Genomic DNA, 24,728 nt, shown 5'->3' with positions numbered 1-24,728 from the left:
GAGCGTAAGAGGCTTTAAAGCCTATTGTGTGTGGGTATGTGTGGGTGTGCACACATGTGCACACACATATGCATGTGTGAATTATTTTAAATTACTGATCCTCCCTAATTGTTGAAGGCTTCTTATGTTCTGTGATCCATATTTAGATAACTCTTCTACCAAGTATTAGTTGAAGATAAGAATAATATTAAGAACTAGAACATAAACAAGTTACTAATAGATAAAAGTTTTTAACAGATAAAAGAAGTTTTAAGATAAATTTTAATAGATGTTTCAAATAAATTTCAATTTCCATACTATTAATATAGTTTAAGTTTAGAACAAGATATTGCTACAACCATATGTTGCTGTTTAAGATATGGTCATCTTATTATTTAAGAAACAGTTTCAGTGACATAGTGGCATACCTTAATTAGGAAATCTGTGGTTAAATATGTAGATTTACCTAAATATAAATACCTAGAGTTTTAATTGGCTGAAATTTGGGATAATTAAAATATTATTTCTTGAGAAATGATAAAAACAGTTAAGTATTAACTAACATTTGTAAATTCAAAATGTATAATGTTTTTGATGAGCAACAAAGTAAATTTACTCTTTTAAAAAACTCGTAGAAAAAATATTTATAGAGAGCTTCCCAAATGAATAGTAAATACAAGAAGATTTTTGCTTAACAAGAAATACTATGTTCAGATATTTAAAATATTTTACAAACGTTTTAGGTTCAGAGTAAAAGACTATTTCAAATTAGTGCAGTGTATTGATAATGAATTTAAATTGATCTACTAGGTAACATTTAGGTCGTTCACGTGATAACCTATATCCTTTTCTGCAGTAATTTAAATTAATGAAGGATCATTGTTCATATGTAACAAATGTTACTTTTTATGCCATTGTTTCAAGCTATATTTTTATTCTCCTATTTCACTATCACAAGTACATTCTACATGACTGTGTTGACTGTCCAACTGTTTGTTCATTAATAAAACTACGTGTCCCGATTCTGCTTCTTACTGGGTGACCCTGTGCAAGTCTCTTACTCTCTGTGAACCCTTGTTTCTTTACCTGTGAAACAGGGATTCAAACAGTTTCTTATATCACTGTGACGATTAAATTAGTACATATAAAGTCCCTAACCTATGGTAGGTGCTCAGAGAAGGTTAGTTTCCTTCCTTGATAATAAAGTCTGAACTATTAAAAAAAAAAAAAATAAGCCATGGTATATTTATACACCATATTTTGTCTATTCTAAGACACACATTTTAACACCTCTAGAATTTCAGTGCATATTACAATCAATGGTGACTTGTCAAAGAGATGGCAGTGGTGAAATAGTTGTCAGTGCCTTCATGTGCAGTTTGTTTTCCTTTTCATGTTTATACAGAGTGATATAAGATACTTACATGTGTCATTTCAAACATAGCATATCTTCTTTAATGACACACACATTGACAGTGTGTTTTATAACTGATGGCACCTTAAATTCAATGAAATAACATAAGAAGAGCCACTTTGTTCTAAGCATAATGGCACAATGTCTTATTTATCATTTCATTTATTCTTTTTACAGACTTTATGCAGTTGGTGGTCGTGATGGAAGCTCTTGTCTCAAATCAGTAGAATGTTTTGATCCTCATACTAATAAGTGGACACTGTGTGCACAGATGTCAAAAAGGAGAGGTGGCGTAGGAGTGACGACCTGGAACGGACTGCTGTATGCTATAGGGGGGCACGACGCTCCCGCATCCAACTTGACTTCCAGACTCTCAGACTGTGTGGAGAGGTAATTTCCTGCAAAGAAAAACTAGGAACAAGAAAAACATATATATAAGTCTCTGATACTTATGTCTATTTGGAGAACATGTTGGAGAACTGGAAGGGAAAGTCAGCATTCAAAAATGCAAAGCAGCTTCACTTTATAACAGCCTGCTCTCACAGGAACTGATACTTCCAGAAAAATAAGTTTGTGTTGAGCATGCACTACACGCAAGGCAATTTTACTTTATATGGGATATTGGACCTAATAAGAAGAGGAGCTTGATGAATTTTATGCAGAATGACTTAAGGGCTGTAGGCTAAATAAAAAGCGAAAAGGATAGGGACATTTCTGTGTGTTTTGATATAAAATAAAAAACTAATAATAAGGCTTACAAACTTAAGTCATCTCAACTGGCCTGGCAAAACTCAAGTGTGGTGCCAGGTAGAGAGCCGAAGAGCAGTGGGAGATTTGGATGGTAGGTCAGGTTCCCATTTCTTATGTTTAGTTTAGTACAAGGAATAGCGAGAATTGAATGGATTTAGGCGGTACAATCAATAGGAGTTTGTCTGAACACTCCAAAGCAGAAAGAAATACTGTTCATACAGGAAACTGAAAGGTAGCCATTGTGGCTGGAGAGCAAAGAGTGATGGGGAGGGAATGGCAGGAAAGGAGGTGGAGTGGGCAGGGTGGGTGCAGATCATCTAGACTCCTTGAGGCATTGTTAAGGGTTTTGGATTATAAAGAAAAATAGGAAGTTAATGAGCACCCATGTGTGACAGAGTGTGTGTGTGTGTGTGTGTGTGTGTGTGTGTGTGTGTATGTGTATGTCTGTTGGACGTGATCAGATTTTTTTTAAAGATTAGTTTGATTTATTTAAGTTGTACATGACCAAGTGACCATAAGAAGGATAAAAAATAAAATCAAAGTTTGTTGATGATAATGAGCACTCTCTTAGTCTGTTTCCTATTGCTATAACAGAATACCCAGGACTGAGTAATTTATAAAGAAAAGAGGTTTCTTTAGCCCACAGTTCTTCAGGCTGGGAAGTTCAAGATTGGGAGGCTGCATCTGATAGGTTCTGGCGAGGGCCTTGTGCTGTGTGATAACATGTTGGAGAATTGGAAGAGAAAGTCGGCATTCAAAAATGCAAAGCAACTTCACTTTATAACAACCTGCTCTTACAGGAACTAATGCATTCACACAAGAACTAACCAAGGAGAAAAACATTAATCCATCTTATCAACCTAATCACCTCTTAAAGGCCCCACCTCCCAACACTATTACATTGGCAATTAAATTTCAACATGAGTTTTGGGGAGGATGAACCACATCCAAACCATAACAAGTGCTTTCTGTATTGGTGTTGTTTGAGAAAGCAGGAAAGTTACAACTGCATTTCACTTATATTGGGGGGAAAACAATTCAGACCTATGCTCGTTTCATGTTGTAATCCAGGAAAGGAATGTGGAAGTGTTTATATACTTTGCCCCATGAATTATGGGCTTGCTGTTGTACTACACTCAGTGGAAAGCTGTTCATTGATACAACAGATTTAGGAGCAATATCAGTCATCCCAGCATGATGTATCTGCTCTTAGCTATACAACTGTGGGCAATTCTAGTTAAGATACCTCATGAAAGGAGCAAGAAAGCCCAAAACTGGACAGCTACAATGATTGAGGCTGTGAGCCATCTTACATAGAGCTTAATGCATTGATTTCCCCAAATTTTCAGTAGGTAATCTAAGGTCTGAAAGCAGTTTTCAGTACTGACCCTAGCTCCTTTTAAGTGTTATACATCTGTTAAGTGGATCTGTTAATACAATACTGTAAGTTAAAGTTGTCAGAAAAATATTGGTATTTTTCTCAAAAATATGTTCAAATGTATTTGATTTACATAGTAGATAATAAGTCAGAAGATAGACTTGAAGAACAAAACTGTTTTTACATAAATACTTTAAGAATAATGTCAGCTCTGGTTCTGAAATTTTCTTTCAGATATGATCCCAAAACAGACATGTGGACTGCAGTAGCATCCATGAGCATCAGCAGAGATGCAGTGGGGGTCTGTTTACTTGGCGATAAGTTATATGCTGTTGGGGGGTATGATGGACAAGCATACCTTAATACCGTGGAGGCTTATGATCCCCAGACAAATGAGTGGACCCAGGTATGGCACTTCATGTTTCATTATTACACTGACTCTCTTTATTAAAACAATTCTTATGGTAAAACAGATCCCCTCAATCTTGTCCAATACTGAAATATATGGCATAAATATGACAATCACCTCTTGATTAAAGATGAGAAAAAGAGGCAATGTTTAATTTTATCACATAATTAAAATCCAGAATTACCTTTGAGATGTAAGTTAATACTCAGAGAAATTATAATTATCTGCTACCACTTGCATGATGAGGTGTTCTAACCTGATTAAAGCCGACAGGACTACAGGCAGGCTGTAATGATGGGAGGGGAGACTGGAAAATAAAAACAAGGATAGTAGTCAGAAAACTATGAACAACTTGCCCCTGCATGAGCAGTGATTTTTAAATACTCAACCCATTGATATTTGGGAGCAGATTAAAGTCCTGATAACCTAATGAAGATGGCAACCCTAAATTACACTAAGTAAGAAACCTGATCTGGCAATCTTACTAACAGAAAGAATTTCACCCTTGTGTATTTCTGGGAGGGCCTAGCACTTCTAAGAATGATCTTTTGAGATCTTTGCTTCCATCATCACCAGGAACAGAATCAGGAATTTGTGCTTATGACACCGAATTCAGTACTTGGTACATAAAAGACAATAAATGTTTACCTGAGCCAAGATTGTATTGTATACAAGGAGCAATGGTAAGTATTGTCAAGAAAACAAAGCTTCTGTGAAGCCCCACGGTCATGTAACCTAAGGTCTTGGGTAGGTAAGATCTACATGTGCAAGGGGAGAATGCACCACACAAGGCAGTGGGTATTTAGTGTCCCGTGGTACAGGCGCCAAGTGATACAGGAGATAAGAGAAAAAAGAAAGTGGTTATGGGGAAAGCTTTAGTGAGAAAGAAGTGGGATTTAAACTAAGCCTTAGTGAATTGATCCAATTCAAAAAGATTGGAAAGAAGAAACTGTGAGAAAATGTGAAAGAAATGTCACCAAAGCAGAATTACATAAGACATATTGAAGTATGACTGGTTATAAGGATCTATGCTTGAGAGGAGGAGGAGTGCTTACTGGAGAGGAAGATTGGGGTCAGAATGGAGATCTGTGAGACCAAGGTGGGAGGATCACTTGAGGCCAGGAATTCCAAACCAGCATGGGTGACAAAGTGAGATGCTATCTCTACAAAAATTTGTGGGTTTTTTGTCTTGTTTTGTTTGGTTTTTCAGATGGAGTCTTGCTCTTGTCACCCAGGCTGGAGTGTAATGGCACGATCTCAGCTCACTATAACCTCCACCTCCCGTGTTCAAGTGATTCTCCTGCCTCAGCCTCCCGAGTAGCTGGGATTATAGGTGCCCACCACCACACCCGGCTAATTTTTGTATTTTTAGTAGAGACAGGGTTTTGTCATGTTGACCAGGCTGGTCTCAAACTCCTGACCTCGTGATCCACCTGCTTCGGCCTCTCAAAGTGCTGGGATTACAGGCATGAGCCACCACGCCCAGCCCAAAAATTTTTGAAAAATTAGCAAGGTGTGGTGGCACGTACCTGTAGTCCCATCTACCTTGGGAGGCTGAGGCGGAGGATCGCATGAGCCCAGGAGTTGAGGCTGAAGTGAACCATGATCGTGACACTGCACTCCAGCCTGGACAACAGAGCAAGACTCTGTCTCTTAAAAATAAATAATCATTTAATAATAATTTTTTTTAAAGAATGGGGATGTGTGAAGGCCAAGCTAAAGAGTTTGGTAACAAGAAGCCAGCAGAAACTTTCAACCAAGTGAATGATGCAGTTGGGGTCACGTAGGTTGGGTTAGGGGCAGGGGAAGTGAGGGCTGGATAAAAGGAAAAATATTTAGAGGATTGCTTCAGTTGCAAGGCTTGAAGCATTCAATGTAGATGGATTCAAGAGATATTGCCAAGTCTTGTTGATCTTTCTTTATATACACACACTTGCTGGGTTGAATTGGGAGGTGTGGTCTCTAAAGAAAACAGAAAAGGAATGAGGAGAGAAGTTCTCAGAAGACAATGGAATAGAGCATCTAAAGGGAGGAGTAGGAGTTTCAACAGTATAAGAAAGAATGAAGATTTGTCATTTGTAAAGTTATGGGATTCTCTGAGAATCTGATAGAAGCAGAAGCCAGTACACGGTTTCAAAAGTAAACAGAAGAGGCCAGGCACACAGTGGCTCACACCTGTAATCCCAACACCTTGGGAGGCCGAGGTGGGCGGATCTTTTGAGGCCAGAGTTCAAGACCAGCCTGGCCGACATGGTGAAACCCCGTCTCTACTAAAAATACAAAAATTAGTGCTCCTGTAGTCCCAGCTGAGGCACAAGGCTGAGGCACAAGAATCAGTTGAACTCAGGAGGTGGAGGTTGCAGTGAGCCAAGATCGTGCCACTGTACTCCAGCCTGGGTGACAGAGCGAGACTCTGTCCAAAAAAAAAGTAAACAGAAGAATAGGGTGTAGGAGCTAGAGAGGCATGCAGTTTTTAAATGATGATGATAGAAAGTGAATATTTATTCAGCACATCTTACAGACCAGGCTCTGTTCTAAGCACTGTAAAGAATTTAATCTTCAACAAACCTATAAGGTTGGGTTCTGGTATTTTCCCACTGTACAGGATGAGGAATATGACACAAAGGTTAAACAGCTAACCCAAGGCCACATAGCAAATAAATGGTAGAGTTAGAATTTGAGCCAAGGATTTTTTTTTCCACAATAGAGATGACAAGAGGGTAGAGAAAGATTCTAGATACTAGAAAGAAAGAAAGCAAAACTTGAAGGGCACCTTTCTGAGAAAAGGGCAGGAAACAGAACTAGGAGCAAAGACTGGGGGGCAGGCGCAGTGGCTCATGCCTGTAATCCCAGGACTTTAGGAGACCAAGGCTGGTGGCTCACCTGAGGTCAGGAGTTCAAGACCAGCTTGGCCAACATAGTGAAACCCCATCTCTACTAAAAATACAAAAATTAGCTGGGTGTGGTGATGTGCACCTGTAATCCCAGCTTCTTGGGAGGCTGAGGCAGGAGAATCGCTTGAACCTGGGAGGTGGAAGTTGCAGTAAGCCAAGATCACACCATTGCACTCCAGCCTGGGCGACAAGAGCAAAAACTCCCTCGCAAAAAAAAAAAAGCAGACTGGTCACCCTCAGACTAGAAGAAAGATCTTACCCTCCAAGCTTGGGAAAAGATAAGAATTTGAGTGTAGCGTGAAGAAAAAGATAGAAAAAAAGGACTTAGATTGTGTGGGCTTTATTCTGTTTCTTAAGTGAGATCACTTGATGGAGGGAGGAAGGGATAAGATTGAGAGCTACAAGATTTCATTGGAAATTAGATGATTACCTAGTATCAGCTTCCCACTATGGCAAAAACAGTTGTGAATGACACCCAAGGAGCTCAGAAAGATAAGAATCTTTTTCTGACATGTATTTAAGCCCTAAGTCCAGTTATATATATGATTTAAGCCCTATCAGCCAGTTATTTGAGACTTGTTATTATTTATAATTAATACTTTATGCTAAATAATCCCATATCAAAATTTATCATCAGTGTCCACATAGCTATTTTTCTTGTAAGCCACCTCTATTACTATGTTAAAGCACCTAAAAATGTGAACTCATTTTCATAGTATCTGAAAAATGTAAGTTTTCCTGGGCCAGGCATGGTGGCTCACCCCTATAATCCCAGCACTTTGGGAGGCCGAAGCGGATGGTTTGCCTGAGCTCAGGAGTTTGAGACCAGCCTGGGCAACATGGTAAAACCCTGTCTCTACTAAAATACAAAAAATTAGCCAGGTATAGTGGCGTGTGCCAATAGTCTCAGCTACTCAGGAGGCTGCGGGACGAGAATTGCTTGAACCCGGGAGGTGGAGGTTGCAGTGAGCTGAAATGGCACCATTGCACTCCAGCCTGGATGACAGAGCAAGACTCCGTCTCAAAAACAAGCCAAATAAACAAAAAAATTTTGAAGTTTTCCTTTCAGTGTTCTGACAGATGGACATTTGTATAGGCACTAAAACAAGATAACAAAGTCCTAAGCCACTACCCCCTCACTACCAGCCTTACCTCAAAGCAAGAGGTGATTGTATTGTATTGATTGATTGTATTGATTGATTGATTGATTGTGATTGTATTGTATACAAATTCTCTAAGCTACACTTTCTAGCTGGTTGTCATGACAGTGTCAACTATTCACAGTGTAGAGACTAAATGTCTTGGGTGATTTGAGAAGAGCTACTAATTATAAACTGACATTTTGATATAAATGATTTTTGAGGTCAGTTTGATAATGCTATAAATAGATATGGTTTTAAAATAGGTTATTTGATTGTTCCAAGAGACTTACAGTGATCAAAACAACTGATTCAGATGGAGAACTGCTAAGTATTCTCTTATAACTGAAATTTGACCTGTTCTTAAAATCTACTCATTGGTCTATGGGGTCAAACTGATTAGGAAGTCATTTTGGCATTTGACAAAAATACTTTAGTATATACCCTAACATATATAAGTACAAAGCAAACCTTCCTAGTACTTTTCATTACTCACCCCCCCAATCCATGTTAACATTTTAACTCTCCTGGGTCAAATGCATAGATTCTTACTGCGTTCAGAGTAATTCTTCAAAAACTATTTTTGTTCACACTTTTACTTCCACTATAAATTACCCAGTGTCTAGAGTTCCTATTGTTTAAAAAAGAGGTGAAAGATTTAAGAATTGTTCTTTATCCATAAATTTAGATTGTATTCCTTCCTAGCAACCCTCCCCCGACTTCTCTCTCACTGTAACAGAGCTCATTCACTGAGTTTGTTTCCACTCCTAGGGGAGTTGGATGGGTAGCATTTATTATTTATTTAGTCTGCTAAAAAGTAGTAGAATGGGTTTAGACTTTTCAACCGTGCACATAGAAGGTAGTCAAAAAATGTGAGGTTACGAGTTCTTTTAGAATAAGCAGATCCCCAGGCATTCAGAGTATTTTGTGTGCTATCTCTGAGACAGCATGGCTGTTAGACCTCTCTAGATAAAACTTGATCTTTCCTCCATATTGGTCACAGTGTTACTGTAAGTGTTCAGCATTTCTTCATATCCATACTGTGCATCATTTTGGCTAAAATAGAGTGTTTCATGTAGATTAATTCTTGAGCTGTTTTTAAAAATCACCTTTAAAGAAGAGTGAATGCTACACAATCATGATATACCCAGAACAACTTAGTCTGTGAAGCTTTGCCACGGAGGGTGGTTCTTGGGAAGAGGACCAGGCCAGAAACAGCACTGATACAGCAGGGGCCAGGGCGGCAACCCTTTGCCAACAAGTACAGGCTGCTTCAATATTTCACCAACTGGTATAGTAGTGTCGACATTTTAACCTACAAATCCAATACATATCTCTTTTTCTTTTTCAGGTTGCTCCACTGTGCCTAGGAAGAGCTGGAGCTTGTGTTGTGACTGTAAAATTATAATTTAGTGCTCTGTTTTCTACATGAAGACACCGTCTTCCCTTATTAATTTAGTATAATTATTCTATCAATGGATACATTTTTAGTAAACGTGCATTGTCACAATCCTGGGCACAAAGTGCCTGATCTCAAAGTGAAGATAGTAAAACAAAGGAGGAAGCAGTGGATGGACCAGGATTAATTCCTTTCATTTCTTAGTAAATTAAAACATGGAGCTGGTGGATTGTGAACACACATTCCTGATGTAATATGTGAGGACAAATGCACTGCCCTGGAACATAACCCAGTGCTAACTGGGGGTTTCACTTAATTCAGTCAAGCACATCTTACTCACATCCAGATTTATTTTCCTACAGTGCAGACACACCAGATGAAACTTTAAAATGCTACTTTTTGTAAGCTTATCATACATGAGTTGCAGTAATTTGTTTGCTTGTTTAACCACAACCACTATTTTAATGATACACTAAAGATAACACTATTTAGTTTTTTCAGAAACATCTGCATTATATGTGTGTTGGTTGTGGATTTTGTTTCTAAAATTGGCTTAGTCCAATAAATAAAGAAAAGCATTAAGGACTTAAAGCAACAATAACCAAATAAAAACTTGATAGGATCTTTGAAGTCTATTTAAATATTCATTCCATTACATCTAGACTCACCAAGAACTACATGTTATGATGTTAAGTTGAAGTTGAAACATGATGTTTTGCATTAAATTTAAGATATGCAAATTTATGTAGAGAAAATAAATGTTATATACCCTATAATGTTCTTTCACCTAATTAGTATTTAATTATATGGATTTGTTTTATATTATAAAAGATGCTTTGATTTTGTCTTTTGAGATTGACAAAATTTTTTGGATATCCTTATGTTCTCAAGTCTGTATCTGCCTCCCCTGCCTTATTTCTTATGTTTTGCCACAGTTAACCCATTGTGCTTCTTTGTAATCAAAGTTTGTGGGGGAATGGACTTATTGAATGTCTAAAAACTAAGTTTAAAGTGTTTGTTACCCTAAGTTTTTTACATTTGTAAACTCTAATTATATATGTGAATGTTATTACTCTCAGTGAATTGTTATTGTTTGCAAAAATGCACTGGGCAGTAGCATTTTGTGATAAATCCTACAAGATATAAGTCATTGAGATGTCTAAGATGCTTTTTATTTTAACCCCAATTAGTAACCACCTTATGGAAAATAATATTTGCTAATATTGTTTATTGTGAACTAAGAATCAAAGTTTTTGTATGCATCAATGCACTTAATCCTCACAACAACCTTATGAGGTAGTTCTATTACCTTTTTATAGCTAAGGAGATTGGGGTACAGAGAAGTTAGCCCCAAGGTTATATACCGCAAGTAAGTGGCAGAGCAGGGATTCATACAAAGGCCATCTCACTCAGCAGTCTTCACTCTTACTATTCCTACCACTAGGGAGAAAAAGAAAGATTTCGGCTGGGCACAGTGGCTAACGCCTGTAATCCCAGCACTTTGGGAGGCCGAGGCAGGTGGATCATGAAGTCAGGAGATCGAGACCGTCCTGGCCAACACGGTGAAACCCCGTCTCTACTAAAAAAAAAAAAAAAAAAAAAAAAATCATGAACCCGGGAGGCGGAGCTTGTGATGAGCCGAGACCGCGCCACTGCACTCCATCCAGCCTGGGTGACAGAGCAAGACTCTGTCTCAAAAAAAAAAAAAATTTTCATTTTATGTGAGGAATTATTTATTTTAATTGTTTAAATCTCTTATGGAATTTTACAGATTTTGCTTTAGAAAAGTAGATGCAATATAATATATTTCAAGTTTTATACCTATTAGATGAATTGCATGGTATTTTAGGCAACTTAACTATAAACAAATTTATTCATAAAAACAAGCATTGTTGCCAACAATTTAGATGACCTAGATTAAAAAACACACCAATTGACAAAACAGGCTCAAAAGGAAATAAAAATTCCGAACAGCCCTATAACAAGTAAAGAGATTGAACCACTACTCAAAAATCTCCCAGCAAAGAAAGTCCAGGACTAAATGAGTTTACTGGCAAACTATGCCAAACATATGAAGAAGAATTAACACTAATCCTTCTCGAACTCTTCCAAACAATGGAATAGAAAGGAGCACCCTGTGACCCATTCTCCAAGGCCAGCATTACCTTAACACCAAAGCCAAAGACCTCACAGGGAAACTACAGACCAATATCCCTCATGAATATAGATGCAAAAAAACTTCAAAATACTAGCAGGCCAAATCTAGTAGCTTATTAAAATGATCATACAGCATGACCAAGCAAGATTTATCAAAGAAGTGCAGGGAACATGGTTCTACACACAAATGTCAATTGATGTAATATACCATATTAATAGAATGAAGGGAAAAAACAGCATAATCACCTCAGTTGATAAGAAAAAGCATCTGACAAAATCCAACACTCTTTCATGGTAAAAACACTGCAAACTAGGAAGAAAAGGGAACTTTCTTAATCTGATAAAGACATTCATAAAAACCCACAGCTAACAACATAATAGCAAAACATTGAAAATTTTTCCCCTAATATCATGAAAATTCCTGGTTTCCCCACTGCTATTCAGCATTATACTAGAAGGTCTAGCCAGAGCAATTAGGCAAGAAAAAGAAATAAAATGAATCCCAAATAGGAAGAAGTAAAACTACATTTGCAGAAAATATGGTCCTATGTACTAAAAATCCTAAAGAATCCACACAATGATTCCAGCTGATTTTAAAAATTCAGCAATGTTGCAGGTTGCAAGATCAACACCCAAAAGTCTAAGAAAAACCTGAGAGAAAATTAAAACCATTTATAATAACATGAAAAAGAATAAAATACAAATAAATTTGACCAAGAAAGTGCAAGACTTGGACACTGAAAAGTACAAAACGTTGCTGAAAGAAATTAAAGAAGACCTAAATAAATGGAAGATATCCTGTGCTGGCAGGTTGGAAGACCTAACATTGTTAAGATGGCATTACTCCCAAAATTAGTCTATAGATTTAATAAAATCCCCATTAAAATTCCAGTGACCCTTTTACAGAAACAGAAAAGCTGACCCTAAAATTTTTACAGGATTGCAAGTTACTGAAGGCACTCAAGTTTGTTCAAAACAATCTTGAACAAGAATAAAGGCGAAGGACTCGCATTTTCCAGTTTCAAAATTTACTGCAAAGCTACTTCAATCAAAACAGTGTTGTGTTGGTATAAAAATATATAAAGCAATAGAGTAGAATGGAAAGTCCGGAAATAAATTACGTCAATACACTATGGTCAATTGATTTTTTTGACAAGGGTTCCAAGACCACTCAATGAAGAAAGAACAGTGTCTTCAACTAATAGTGCTAAGACAAGTGAATATTCACATGCAAAAGAATGAAGTTGTACCCGTACTTCATACCATATATAAAAATTAATTCAAAATAGATCAAAGACCTAAATGTAAGAGCTAAAACCATAAAACTTTGAGAAGAAAATATAGGAATAAGTCTTCATGACCTTGGATTTGGCCATGATTTCTTAGATATGGCACCAAAAGCACAAGCAACAACAGCAAAAATAAATAAATAAATAAAAAATAAAAAAAATTGGGCTTTGTCAAAATTAAAAGCTTCTATATATCAAGGGACACTATGAAGAAAGTGAAAAGACAACCCACAGAATGGGAAAAAATCTTTGTAAATCTTAAATATCTGCTAAGGAACTAGTATCTAGAATATATAAGGAACTCCTATGCTCAACAAAAAGACAACCCAATTTTAAAGGGGCAAAGAACTTAAATAGACATTTCTCTAATGAAGATATACAAATTGCCGACAAGCACATGGAAAGATGCTTAATGTCATCAGTCATTATGCAGATCAACACCACAGGAAGATACCACTTCACACCTATTAGAATGACGATAACTTTTAAAAAAGAAAATAGACCTAGGATCTAAACCTATAGGTAAAAAATAAATAATAGAGAAAATAAGGGTTAGAGAGGATGTGGAGAAATTGAAAACCTTCAATTCATTATTGGTGGGAATGTTAAATGGTGTAGCCACTGTGGAAAACAGTTTGGCAGTTCCTCAATAAGTTAAAGAATTACCATATGACCCAGCAAGTCCAGTCCTGGACATATACTGAAAAGAACTGAAACAGGTGTTCAAGCAAAAACTTTCACACAAACATGCTTCGCAGCACTAGTCACAGTAGCCAAAAAAGTGGAAACAACTCAAATGGCCATCAGCTGATGAATGAATAAACAAACTGTGGTATCTACACATGGCAAAATGGAATATTGAGCCATAAAGAGAAATGAGGTACTGACACATGCTAAAACATGGATGAGCCGTGAGCACATTTTGCCAAGTGAAAGAAGGCAGACACAAAAGGCAATGTATCACATGAGTGCATTTATATGAAATATCCAAAATAGGCAAATCCATGGAGACAGAAAGCAGATAAATGGTTGTAAGAGGCTGAGAGAAAGGAGGAGTGGGGAGTGATTGCTAAAAAGGAGTTTCCTTCTAGGGTGATGAAAACGTTCTGGAATTACTTATTGGGGATGATTGCACAACATGGTGAAGGTACTCGATGTCACTAATGGTAAATTTCACATACGCTTTACCATAATGTTTTAAAAGCTTTATTAGCTACATTATGTTATGATACTTAAATGTCATAATAATAGCATTCTGTACGCTTCACTAGGATCAAAACACTGGATTTACATACATCCGGAAGAGAATTTTTTCAATGTAATTTGCTAATAAATTAATTTCTAAAAATCTGACAGAAAGACTCTTAAATCTTAATTTCAACCTAAGAAGGGAGTGAGAAACACTGAGAGCCATGAGGGGAGAGTTAACAGGAACTCCCCTCCATCTGGTACATGGCAGGCATTCCACAAATGTTTTCTAAAAGTTGAAATAGATATCTTTTCATGAACTCTGTAATATTTGGAATTGTTAATAAGTCTTACTCAAAAACAAATATTCAATAAAATGGTATTTAATTTTACTGTGACTAGATAATAAATTCTCATGTAATTTTTTTATTTTTTAACTGGAGTAAAACAAAATCAAATGCCATGAAAAATTATAGGCTACTTACAGCATTTTCATCATTCTGAGTCTTAAAGAACTTGTAAGAACACACCACCTCTCCCATCACAGCCTTTGTCCTCATTCCTAAGGCATAGGAGAGTATCATGTTTATTTTGTATCTTCTCTTGGGGCTGAACAACGTGCAAGCCTCTTGAAGAAATGCCATATTGACTGATGTGGGTATTGGCATCATTGCTACACTTCACTGCCACCCTCATTTCCCTCTAGTCCTGGGTAATTATTTGGGCTAACGAGGTACAATTTAGAGAGCAAACCCAGGGAAGCTCGGGAAGCAAATCTAGCGCCCTGGATCTTTGCCCAGGCTCAAGCTGGTTCCATTTCACCGTGTTTCTTTGTGGATAATAAACAATTAGGTTTAATTGAGGTATTTTCACATAGTTTTGAGGACAGCAAAAATCACCTGGTGGCCATCAAGCAGACCATCCAGAGGCAAAACTCCTTATCTGAGGAAGTCAGAAGTCATTAGACTGCCCTGTTATCTAAAGCCAGCATCTGGTACTAGGCTTTGTTACCAAAAATGTATTTAATATAAGTAATTACAACTTTTTATACATCTCCAGAATGAATGTGTGTGAAAAGTTACTGTGCAACCCTTGCTAACATCAAGGCACCAAAATGTCTACAAATGTAATCATTTACCATGGCCTGTGTAACAAATGTGGTCAAAATTACCCTTAAGGTCCATAAATACCTTGTTATTAGTCCATTTTCACACTGCTGTAAAGAACTCACACCTGCAATCCCGGCACTTTGGGAGGCTGAGGCGGGGGGATTGCTTGAGCTCAGGAGTTCGAGACCAGCCTGGGCAACATCTTGATACCCCTGTCTGTACTAAAAATACTAAAATTAGCTGGGAATAGTCCCAGCCACTTGGGAGGCTGAAGTGGGAGGATCATTTCAGCCCAGGAGACGGAGGTTGCAGTGAGCTGACATTGCACCACTGCACTCCAGCCTCGGTGACAGACACCTTGTGTCAAAAAAAAAAAAAAAGTTCAACTTAAATGAGTACTGATTTTCAGGGAGACGTTCACCTTCAGGGAAAAAAAGGAGAAACAAAAAGGATGTAGAGTAAATCTGGGGGTTGATTGGTTGATTGGTTGATTTTGTTTTGAGACTGGAGTGTAATGGCCGGATCATAGCTCACTACGTCCACAACTTCCTGGGCTTAAGCAGCCACCCCAGCCTCAGCCTCAGCTGGGACTAGAGGCATGCACCACCACGTTTGGCTAATTTTTTTTTTCTGTTTTTATTTTTTGTAGAGACAGGATCTCACATTGTTGCCCAGGCTGGTTTCAGACTCCTGGGGTCAAGCAATCTTCCCTCCTCCTCTTTCCAAAGTGCTGGGATTGTAGGCCTGAGTCACCACACTGACCTGGTGCAAATTTTGTGGAAGGAAAGAGGTACCAACTTAGTGGTAGCTGGAGTGATGAGGTTAGGGAGAAGCTGTCACTCAGAGCCATCTCTGCAGTGACAAGAATAACTGTGTTGTGTGAGAACTTCAGAGAAGAAAAATGTTGGGTAATAAGTTTGGCAAAAGCTGACCTACTTACTTCTGATTCCGTATCAGAAACTCAGTAGCAAAGCAGCAGAGAAGGACTGGGAGAGTGAGTTAATCCAATAGAGAATCCCTTTACCTCAGAAACTTTCTGATCTAACGCATTGAACAAAACAGTAGGGAGACTGAGATCCTATACAGTAATAGATGATAAAACAAAGGAAGGAGAGAGAATGGTAGTTCCTTAAGGCCACATACGGGGGTATATTGAAGCACTTACCTTTTTATCTATTGTTACACCTTCACATAATTCACTTCCACTAATTATTCATTGAATATAAATAGGAAATATATGTGGTCTTTGAGGTAAACCATCTCCAAGGTACTGGAGTGTGCATTTATAGTATCACAGATTCTGAAACACAGAACAGAAAGAATCCTTGCGGCTTCCTTGTTCACATGTTGGTGGGGATGGCCTAGGAGAGTGGACTAGGGTGGAAAACCTGGGCACGGAAGAGGGAAAGCCGGGATACCTTCAGAAAGTAGTGAGCGGCCCAGGCTGACTGCAGCATGGAACATGTGCAGAGGGATGGAGGGAACTGTCCGCCAATTTACTGTTTTTAAAATTAATTTTATCGTTAAAGTTTGTAATTCATTGTTTCAAATTTAAAATGCCAGCCATTCAGTGCTGGGATAAAGACTGCTAGCAGAATAAATAAAATAATAATAAAACTAATTTTTAAAATGCCAGTCATGCCTTCTGTCTGTACCTGACTAATATTATGGATGCTAGATGCAGTGGCTCACGCCTGTAATCCCAGCACTTTGGGAGGCCACGGCAGGAGGATCACTTGAGGCCAGGAGTTCGAGACCAGCCTGGAAACACAGGGAGACCCCCGTCTCTACAAATAATTTTTTAAAAATTAGCCAGGCGTGATGGTGTGCACCTGTGGTCCCAGCTACTCAGGAGGCAGAGACAGGAGGACTGCCTGAGCCTGAGAAGTCAAGGCTGCAGTGAGCTGTGATCAGCCTGGGTGACACGAGTGAGACCTTGCCTCAAAAAATAAAAAGTAAAATAAAATATATGGAGACATAGCAGCTGGTCATAAAACTGCAAGAGATGCAATCAGCAAGCAGGCCCCCATTCACTCAGTCTACCTGCTCCTCCCTCCCGACCTTGTTTAAGTAGCCATACGGACTGCTTCCAGCTAAAATACATTAATACATTAACTAAGCAGTCTATTTTCTCTTCTCCCAGCAATATTACAACATATTTTCTTAAAAAAAAATTACAACTTTTTTTTTTTTTTTTTGAGACGGAGTCTCGCACTGTCGTCCAGGCTGGAGTGCAATGGCGCCATCTGGGCTCACTGCAAGCTCCGCCTCCTGGGTTCAAGTGATTCTCCTGCCTCAGCCTCCTGAGTAGCTGGGATTACAGGTATGCGCCACTACCTCCGGCTAATTTTTTTGCATTTTCAGTAAAGACAGGGTTTCACCATTGTTGGTCAGGCTGGTCTCAAACTCCTGACCTTGTGATCTGCCCGCCTTGGCCTCTCAAAGTGCTGGGATTACAGGTGTAAGCCACTGTGCCTGGCCTCAATTTTTATTTTAGAGTTAGGGGGATACAAGTGTAGGTTTATTACATGGGTATATTGTGTGATGCTGAGGTTTGGGGTACGGATGATCCTGTCACTTAGGTGGTGAGCACAGTACCCAATAGGTAGTTTTTCACCCCACAGCCCCTACCTACCTCCCTTCCCTCTCTGGGAGTCCCCAGTGTCTATTGCTCCATCTTTATGTCCTTTATAACAGATTTTCAAATGCTATTGATATTTTACTCAATATTTGGGTTGTGGAGGAATTTTATAATTTATTTACATTACATAAATCCAATGATAAGAAAGTAATTGAAAGAAGAGACCACGAGGTGAAAGACTGAGGAATGTGGGCCTAAACTCCACATGTCAGGGTCACCCTAAGAAAGTCTCTAAGAGTCTCTGAGAAAGTTTTCTCTGGGTCTGAAAACAATTAGGGAATATCTTAGCTGTGGAGGCACTGAAGTGAAATTGAGTTAAAAATTCAAGTTTTATTAAATTGCTTTAGACTTGTTCATTTGATTATTTTAACATAGGGAGGATGAGTCAGCTTGATTATATGACACTGTGCTAAGCATTTCATATGTATGTTAACTCATTTAATTTTTACAACAGCTGTATGAAGTAGATATGACTATTCCCAGTTAATGATAGGGAAACTAGCTAGTAAATGTCAGAGTCAAATTTCAAAACCAACCAGATCTGTATGACCTTAGAGCCTTTTAAAAACTCTTTGCAAGATTGCTACATGGAGGTGAGTTTAAGCTGTCTACATTACACAGGATGATACATACTTAATGCCAAGATACGTCCTCACCACATCTGTGTTACATTTTAAGTTTTTACTTTTAGTGAGTAGAAACAGGCTATATAATTCTGCCTATTGTGTGCATGAATGGATACACACACAGATAGCTTTCATAAGTGCCTTTCTATTTTCTTTTTAAATATGTTCTGTGAAAGGACAAAAGAAGGGCATTTTAGAAAGCATGGCATAGTTAATGACTTGGGTGCAGAGGGCTGTTGCTGTCAATAGAGCAGAGAGCAGGGATGCTGAGTTGAGCAGTCATGAATGGAAATGAGAGGATGAGCCATTAGCAGGAAGTCATAAACCCATTATTAGAAGTTTCATGTCATTGAAGGCAGCCAAATGCTTCGCAATTCTAAGGACTATGCATGGCCACCTAAGGAGGATGCGTCTGCTGCTGTGATGTATCAGACAGGGTCCAGTCGGGAGACAGAAACCACATGGTCATCTGAACAGGGAAGATTTTAAATAAATAATCATGCCCCATAACAGAGGATTGGACTCAGAAAGGATTGGCTAGTTATCAGGATCTGAGATTTGCTTTTGCCCTACTGGAGCTAATAAGCTGATCTGTTATGGTTTCATGGATGCTGGCAGAAGACATCCAGGGGTTGAAGAAAAAGGATTTTATTACTGAAGGCACAGAAAGCAGTAGGAATATCGTGTTGGGTTCACTTCTCTGTGCCCTTCAATTTCCCCAGGAACAAGACAGAGGATTCCAGGTGGGAATCCACGGAGCTTGGGAACTTCATTGCTTTTATAGTAAGTGGTAGGCTCTCCTGCTGTTTGTCCTCGAGATTTCTCGCTGCAAACACAACTCTTGAGAAATGGCCCAGGTAAATAGTAGTGGGCGGGGACGCTCAGAACCCGCAGCAGATTGCCTCTCCCCTTCCTTCTGCAATGTCTCCAGCACCCTCTACCGACAAAATTTAGCACCGCGCAGGCTGGGGAAGGAGAAAAGGGCTCGTGTCCACTGAACCCAGGAGGTAGAGGTGGCAGTGAGCAGAGATCATGTCATTGCACTCCAGCCTGGGTGACAGAGAAAGACTTAGTAAAAAAAAATATATATATATATATATATTTTTATATATATATAAATTTTATATATATATATTTATATATATATAAAATTAAGGAAGGGAAATGATTTTTTAAAATAAACTTTAAATTACTTAAATACTATCTATGTTTTGAGTAGATTTTTTTTCATGTCTTTTAGCTACCTTAGCTCTGAGAACATAGTGGCGATCACACACACACACACACGCACACACACACACACACACACATGCACACACACACACACGTTAGAATGAATTGAATCACTGTCCCTTTTCTTCCCTGTTTTTGGACCATATCATAATTCAGCGGTGTCTGGTTCTGCTGATAAACATATATGCCAGTTTGTTTTTTGAGACGTAATTTTGCTCTTGTAGCCCAGGCTGGAGTGCAATGGCATGATCTCGGCTCACTGTAACCTCCGCCCCCAAGGTTCAAGCGATTCTCCTGCCTCAGCCTCCCAAGTAGCTGGGATTACAGGCACCCACCACCACATACAGCTAATTTTTGTATTTTTAGTAGAGACAGGGTTTCACCACCTTGGCCAGGCTGGTCTCGAACTCCTGACCTCAGATGATCTGCCTTCCTCGGCCTCCTAAAGTGCTGAGATTACAGGCGTGAGCCACCATACCCGGCCCCTTCCTTCATAATTCAATTGTAAAGCTATTAGGTAGATTATAGGAAGGATGGAATTCACAGTGGTGTCGAGAAGACTCACAGTGACCCAATGTGGGATACTGGAGTATAAGTGGGGTGAGGAGCGTGGGCTACAGGGGGGTGGCCTGGCACAGGGTCTCAGACCCCCATCAGAGTAAGGACAGCATCCACACAGCACGGCAGCCTGGCCCGGACTGTCAGAGCCTGAGCAGGATGAGGGAGATATCCACACCTGAGAACAGCCCAGCACCTGGGGGATTAGAGCCTGGGCATGATGGGGAAGGTGCCTGTCCAGGGGATAGCCTGCGGTGGCGAGTGAGCCAGGGTCCAGGAGAGAGAGGACAGCACCCCTGTGCATGGTGTGGGCTTTCAGAGCCCAAGCGGTGCGAGGAGGCCATCCGTGAGGGAGAACAGCCTGGAAAGGGGAGTGAGAGCCCAAGCAGGAAAACATGGGCCTGTGGGCCGGGGTGGGTGTGGTAGCAGAAATTGGAGGTTGTTTCCATAGAAGATTGATCAAACTAGTAATTACCTTAAGGAAAATGAAAGACAAGGTTTTCACTGTTGGAGAAGGAAGTGACAAATACAGAAGAGGAAAAAACAAGGATGATCCCTATGGCATTGAATTGGAATTCGGCATATTGTTGTAAACTCGTGGTTTTCAAGAGAGAGACAGATAATAGATAAATACACATGCAAATGTGTGTGTGTGTGTGTGTGTAGAAAGATAGGTATATAGACCAACAGATATTCCCTAACTCTGAACTGAGCCAGCCTGAGAATAGCAATAAATACACCTTATGTCCAGGTCTTAGCTTCTAAATGCCACTTTTTACCAAAAAAAAAAAAAAAAAAATCTTCACTTTGGGAGGCCAAAGTGGGGAGGATCACTTGAGCCCAGGAATTTGAGAGCATCCTGGGCAATATAGTGAGTCCCTGTCTCTACAAAAAAATAAATAAAAAATTATGTGGGCATGGTGGTGCACTCCTGCAGTCCCAGCTACTTGGGAGGCTGAGGTGGGAGGATTGAGCCCAGGTGGTCAAGGCTGCAGTGAGCCATGATCATGTTGCTGCACTCCAGCCTGGGTGATGGAATGAGACCCTGTCTCAAACAAAAACAAACAAACAAAGAATAAAACATCTTGGAGAAATGGCTGATTCCAGAGCTGAGGCATCGAAAATACAAGGTGAACTGGGAACATCTTACCATCTAACCAAAAAACAAGGTTATGCACAAAGACTGATGAAGATGTGTGAAAGACATTGTGGCCCAGTTGGATGGGCTTCCACTGGCCAAACAGGAGACAATTTAAGCATAAAAATAAATAAGATCTAATATCCAGCATCTATATGGAACTTAAGCAAATTTACAAGAAAAAAACCACTCCATTAAAAAGTGGGCAAAGGACAAGAACAGACACTTTTCAAAAGAAGACATACATGCAGCCAAGAATCACATGAAAAAAAAAACTCAGCATCACTGATCATTACAGAAAAGCAAATCAAAACCACAATGAGATACCATCTCACCAAGAATAACAGATGCTGGCAAGGTTGTGGAGAAAAAGGAACACTTACACACTGTTGGTGGGAGTGTAAATTACTTCAACCATTGTGGAAGACGGTGAGAGACCTAAAGACAGAAATACCATTCAACCCAGCAATCCCATTACTGGGTATATACTCAAAGGAATAGAAATCATTCTGTTATAAAGACACACGCACGTGTATGTTCATCACAGCACTATTCACAATAGCAAAGACATGAAATCACCCTAAATGCCCATCAATGATAGACTGAATAAAGAAAATGTAGTACATGCACACCATGGAATACTATACAGCCATAAAAAAGAATGAGATCATGTCCTTTGCAGGGACATGGGTAGAGCTGGTGGTCATTATTCTCAGCAAACCAGCACAGGAACAGAAAAACAAATACTGCATGTTCTCACTTATAAGTAGGAGCTAAATGATGAGAACTCATGGACACATAGAAGGGAACAACACACACTGGGTCCTAATGGAGGGTAGAGGGTGGGAGGAGGGAGAGGATCAGGGAAAATAACCAATGGGTACCAGGCTTAATACCTGGGTGATGAATTAATACATACAAGAAACCTCCATGACACAAGTTTACCTATATCACAAACCTGCACACGTACCCCTGAACTTAAAATAAGTTTAAAAAATTAAAGTAAAAAATGAGTCATGAACTATAACCATTTGAATAAAATAGGAACACACACATATATATAAATAAAATAAATACATAGATTGGAAGTTTGATGAGGAACAAGATGTTTACATCGTTTTAAAGTAGCTCCCCCCGAATATTTACTTTTTTCAAAGGTCAGAGAGTAACTTTCAGTTGAGAAGCCTTGCAGACATCACCTTAATTAAGTGATCAAACTGTACACATCGGCCGGCACGGTGGCTCACGCCTATAATCCCAGCACTTTGGGAGGCCGAGGCAGGTGGATCACCTGAGGTCAGGAGTTCGAGACCAGCCTGCCCAACATGGTGAAACCCCCTCTCTACTAAAAATACAAAAATTAGCCAAGCATGGTGGCAGGTGCCTGTAATCCCAGCTACTTGGGAGGCTGAGGCAGGAGAATCACTTGTTTGGTTGCAGTGAGCTGAGATCATGCGACTGCACTCCAGCCTGGGCAATAAGAGTGAAACTCCATCTCAAAAAAAAAAAAAAAAGTTCATCATCAATAATGGGGCAAATGAAAATCTTGCCTAAACTATGGAGACAGTAAAAAGATCGGTGGACACTAGAGGTTAGGGGAGAGGGAAGGATGAACAGACAGAGCATAGGGCTTTTTCAGGGCAGTGAAACTATTCTGTACGACACTATAATTATGGGTACATGTCATTATGCATTTGTCCAAACTCGTAGAATGCATCACACCAAGACTGGACCCTAATGTAAACTGTGGACTTTAGGTGATGATATGTCAATGTGGGCCTCAATTGTAATGAATGTAGCACTCTGGTGGGGGATGTTGACAATGGGGAAGGCTATGCATGTGTAAGGCAGCGGATATATGTGAACCCTGTACCTTCTGCTCAATTTTGCTGTGAACCTAAAAAACACAATCTATTTCTTTAAAAAATCTTACCCCACGTGATAGGATGCAATGAGAACACAGTATCACTTCCGTGATGTTCCTGCCAAAGATGCATAATCTGGATCTAATCATAATAAAACATCAGACAAACTAAAATGGCGGGTTATCCTACAGAATAGCTAGCTTGGAACTTTCAAATGTGCTAAGGGATGAGATTTGAGGAAAGACTAACTGTACTAGATTGAAGAAAAAAGAGACATGAGGCCGGGCGTGGTGGCTCACACCTGCAATCCCAGCATTTTGGGAGGACGAAGCAGGTGGATCACTTGAGCTCAGGAGTTCGAGACCAGCCTGGCCAACACGGCAAAACTCCATCTCTAAAAAATATACAAAAATTAGCAAGGTGTGGTGGTACATGCCTGTATTCCCAGCTACTTAGGGGGGCTGAGGCAGGAGGATTGCTTGAACCCAGGAGGTCGAGGCTGCAATGAGCCAAGATCACCCCACTGAACTCCAGCCTCAGTGACAAAGTGAGACCCTGTCTCAAACAAAACAAAACAAAAAAGAAGCATGACAGCTAAAAGCAGTGCAAAATCCTGGATTGAATCATTTTGCTATAAAGGACATTATTGAAACAACTGTCAACTTGAATGGCTCTGTAAATTAGACGATAGTAATGTATCAGTGTTTACTGCCTAACTTTTATGATTGTATTGTGGTTTTATAGATGAGTGTCTTTGTAGGAAATACAAACTATTCCAGGGTGATGGACCAGCATGCTGGCAACTTATTCTCAAACAGTTCAGGGGTAAAGGTTTATTTAAACTATACTCTCAGTTTTTCTGTAATTTTCTGATTGGTTCAAATTTTGGTTAAATAGTAAAAAAACAAAAATAGGCCCATTTTCAGCTTGATACATGTTCTCCACGTCCCAGGCTTCCTCCTTCCAGCTTCCACACAGCAAATATTTTTGTCTTCCTCAGATGCATAAGAAACATTAGTAGAGTTGAAAATAATCTACAAATAACTGATTATTGAAAACTGTACATCTGATATCAGAACTGCCAGTGAAGGTTCTCTGCACATTACCTCATCAACTCTTTCACCCCAGGAGTATGGGATGAATTTTATGAAAATGATCCATATTTGTGACATTGCAAATGAAGCAGATAAAATTCTCTTTTCCATTTGTTCCTTTTGGGGAATTCTCAGAAGTAAATTGATACCCTTCCCTGTGGAAGAGATAAGAGAAAGTGAATGAAGGTTTGAAAAGAAGCACCGAGACCTTCAAAATTATCATTTTTATGAGTTTAAGGTGATGTTTACATTAAAATAGCTTGCCAGTGATAAGCCAATGAAGGGAAAAGCTTACTTTTCAGTCAGTTATGATTTCCAGGGCAGAGGAAAAGTAACAAGGAGACAGGGTCAAAGGAAGTGAGAAGATGAACAGAACTTTTAAAGTTTAAACTTAAAGAATAAAAACACAAGATAACCAGAAACAGGTTCATTTATGCTGAATACTCTATTTCCCAAACTTATCTTCTA

The 24,728-nt window shown here is 39.2% G+C and overlaps 1 protein-coding gene and 1 long non-coding RNA gene across 11 annotated transcripts in view; one reads left to right on the top strand and one right to left on the bottom strand.

Annotated features, from left to right (window-relative positions):
* The window catches only part of LOC105487734 (kelch like family member 5), an 81,324-nt gene extending 66,936 nt beyond the window's left edge, over positions 1 to 14,388 (top strand). For 4 of the 6 annotated variants that reach the window (XM_071093728.1, XM_071093727.1, XM_011751363.2 and 1 more), the window contains 3 exons: positions 1,571 to 1,783; positions 3,756 to 3,927; positions 9,315 to 14,388. In XM_071093728.1, coding sequence (XP_070949829.1) covers positions 1,571 to 1,783; positions 3,756 to 3,927; positions 9,315 to 9,371 — 442 coding nt within the window. In that variant the 3' untranslated portion in view covers positions 9,372 to 14,388. Of the gene's footprint in view, positions 1 to 1,570; positions 1,784 to 3,755; positions 3,928 to 4,506 lie in introns of all 6 variants that reach the window. The other 2 variants (XR_011621352.1, XM_011751361.3) reach the window with 2 other exon arrangements.
* The window catches only part of LOC105487735 (uncharacterized), a 61,951-nt gene continuing 38,889 nt past the window's right edge, over positions 1,667 to 24,728 (bottom strand). For 2 of the 5 annotated variants that reach the window (XR_011621357.1, XR_011621353.1), the window contains 5 exons: positions 24,273 to 24,415; positions 16,271 to 16,405; positions 14,482 to 14,558; positions 4,115 to 4,237; positions 1,667 to 1,804 (listed from right to left, as the gene is read on the bottom strand). This is a non-coding gene — a long non-coding RNA (uncharacterized lncRNA). The remainder of the gene's footprint in view (positions 1,805 to 4,114; positions 4,238 to 14,481; positions 14,559 to 16,270; positions 16,406 to 24,272; positions 24,416 to 24,728) is intronic. The other 3 variants (XR_011621356.1, XR_011621354.1, XR_011621355.1) reach the window with 3 other exon arrangements.

This window comes from Macaca nemestrina, chromosome 3 (assembly GCF_043159975.1).
Source record: "Macaca nemestrina isolate mMacNem1 chromosome 3, mMacNem.hap1, whole genome shotgun sequence".
NCBI lineage: Eukaryota > Metazoa > Chordata > Mammalia > Primates > Cercopithecidae > Macaca > Macaca nemestrina.
Note: the sequence above shows the minus strand (reverse complement) of the source record. Positions and strands in the feature narration are given on the sequence as shown.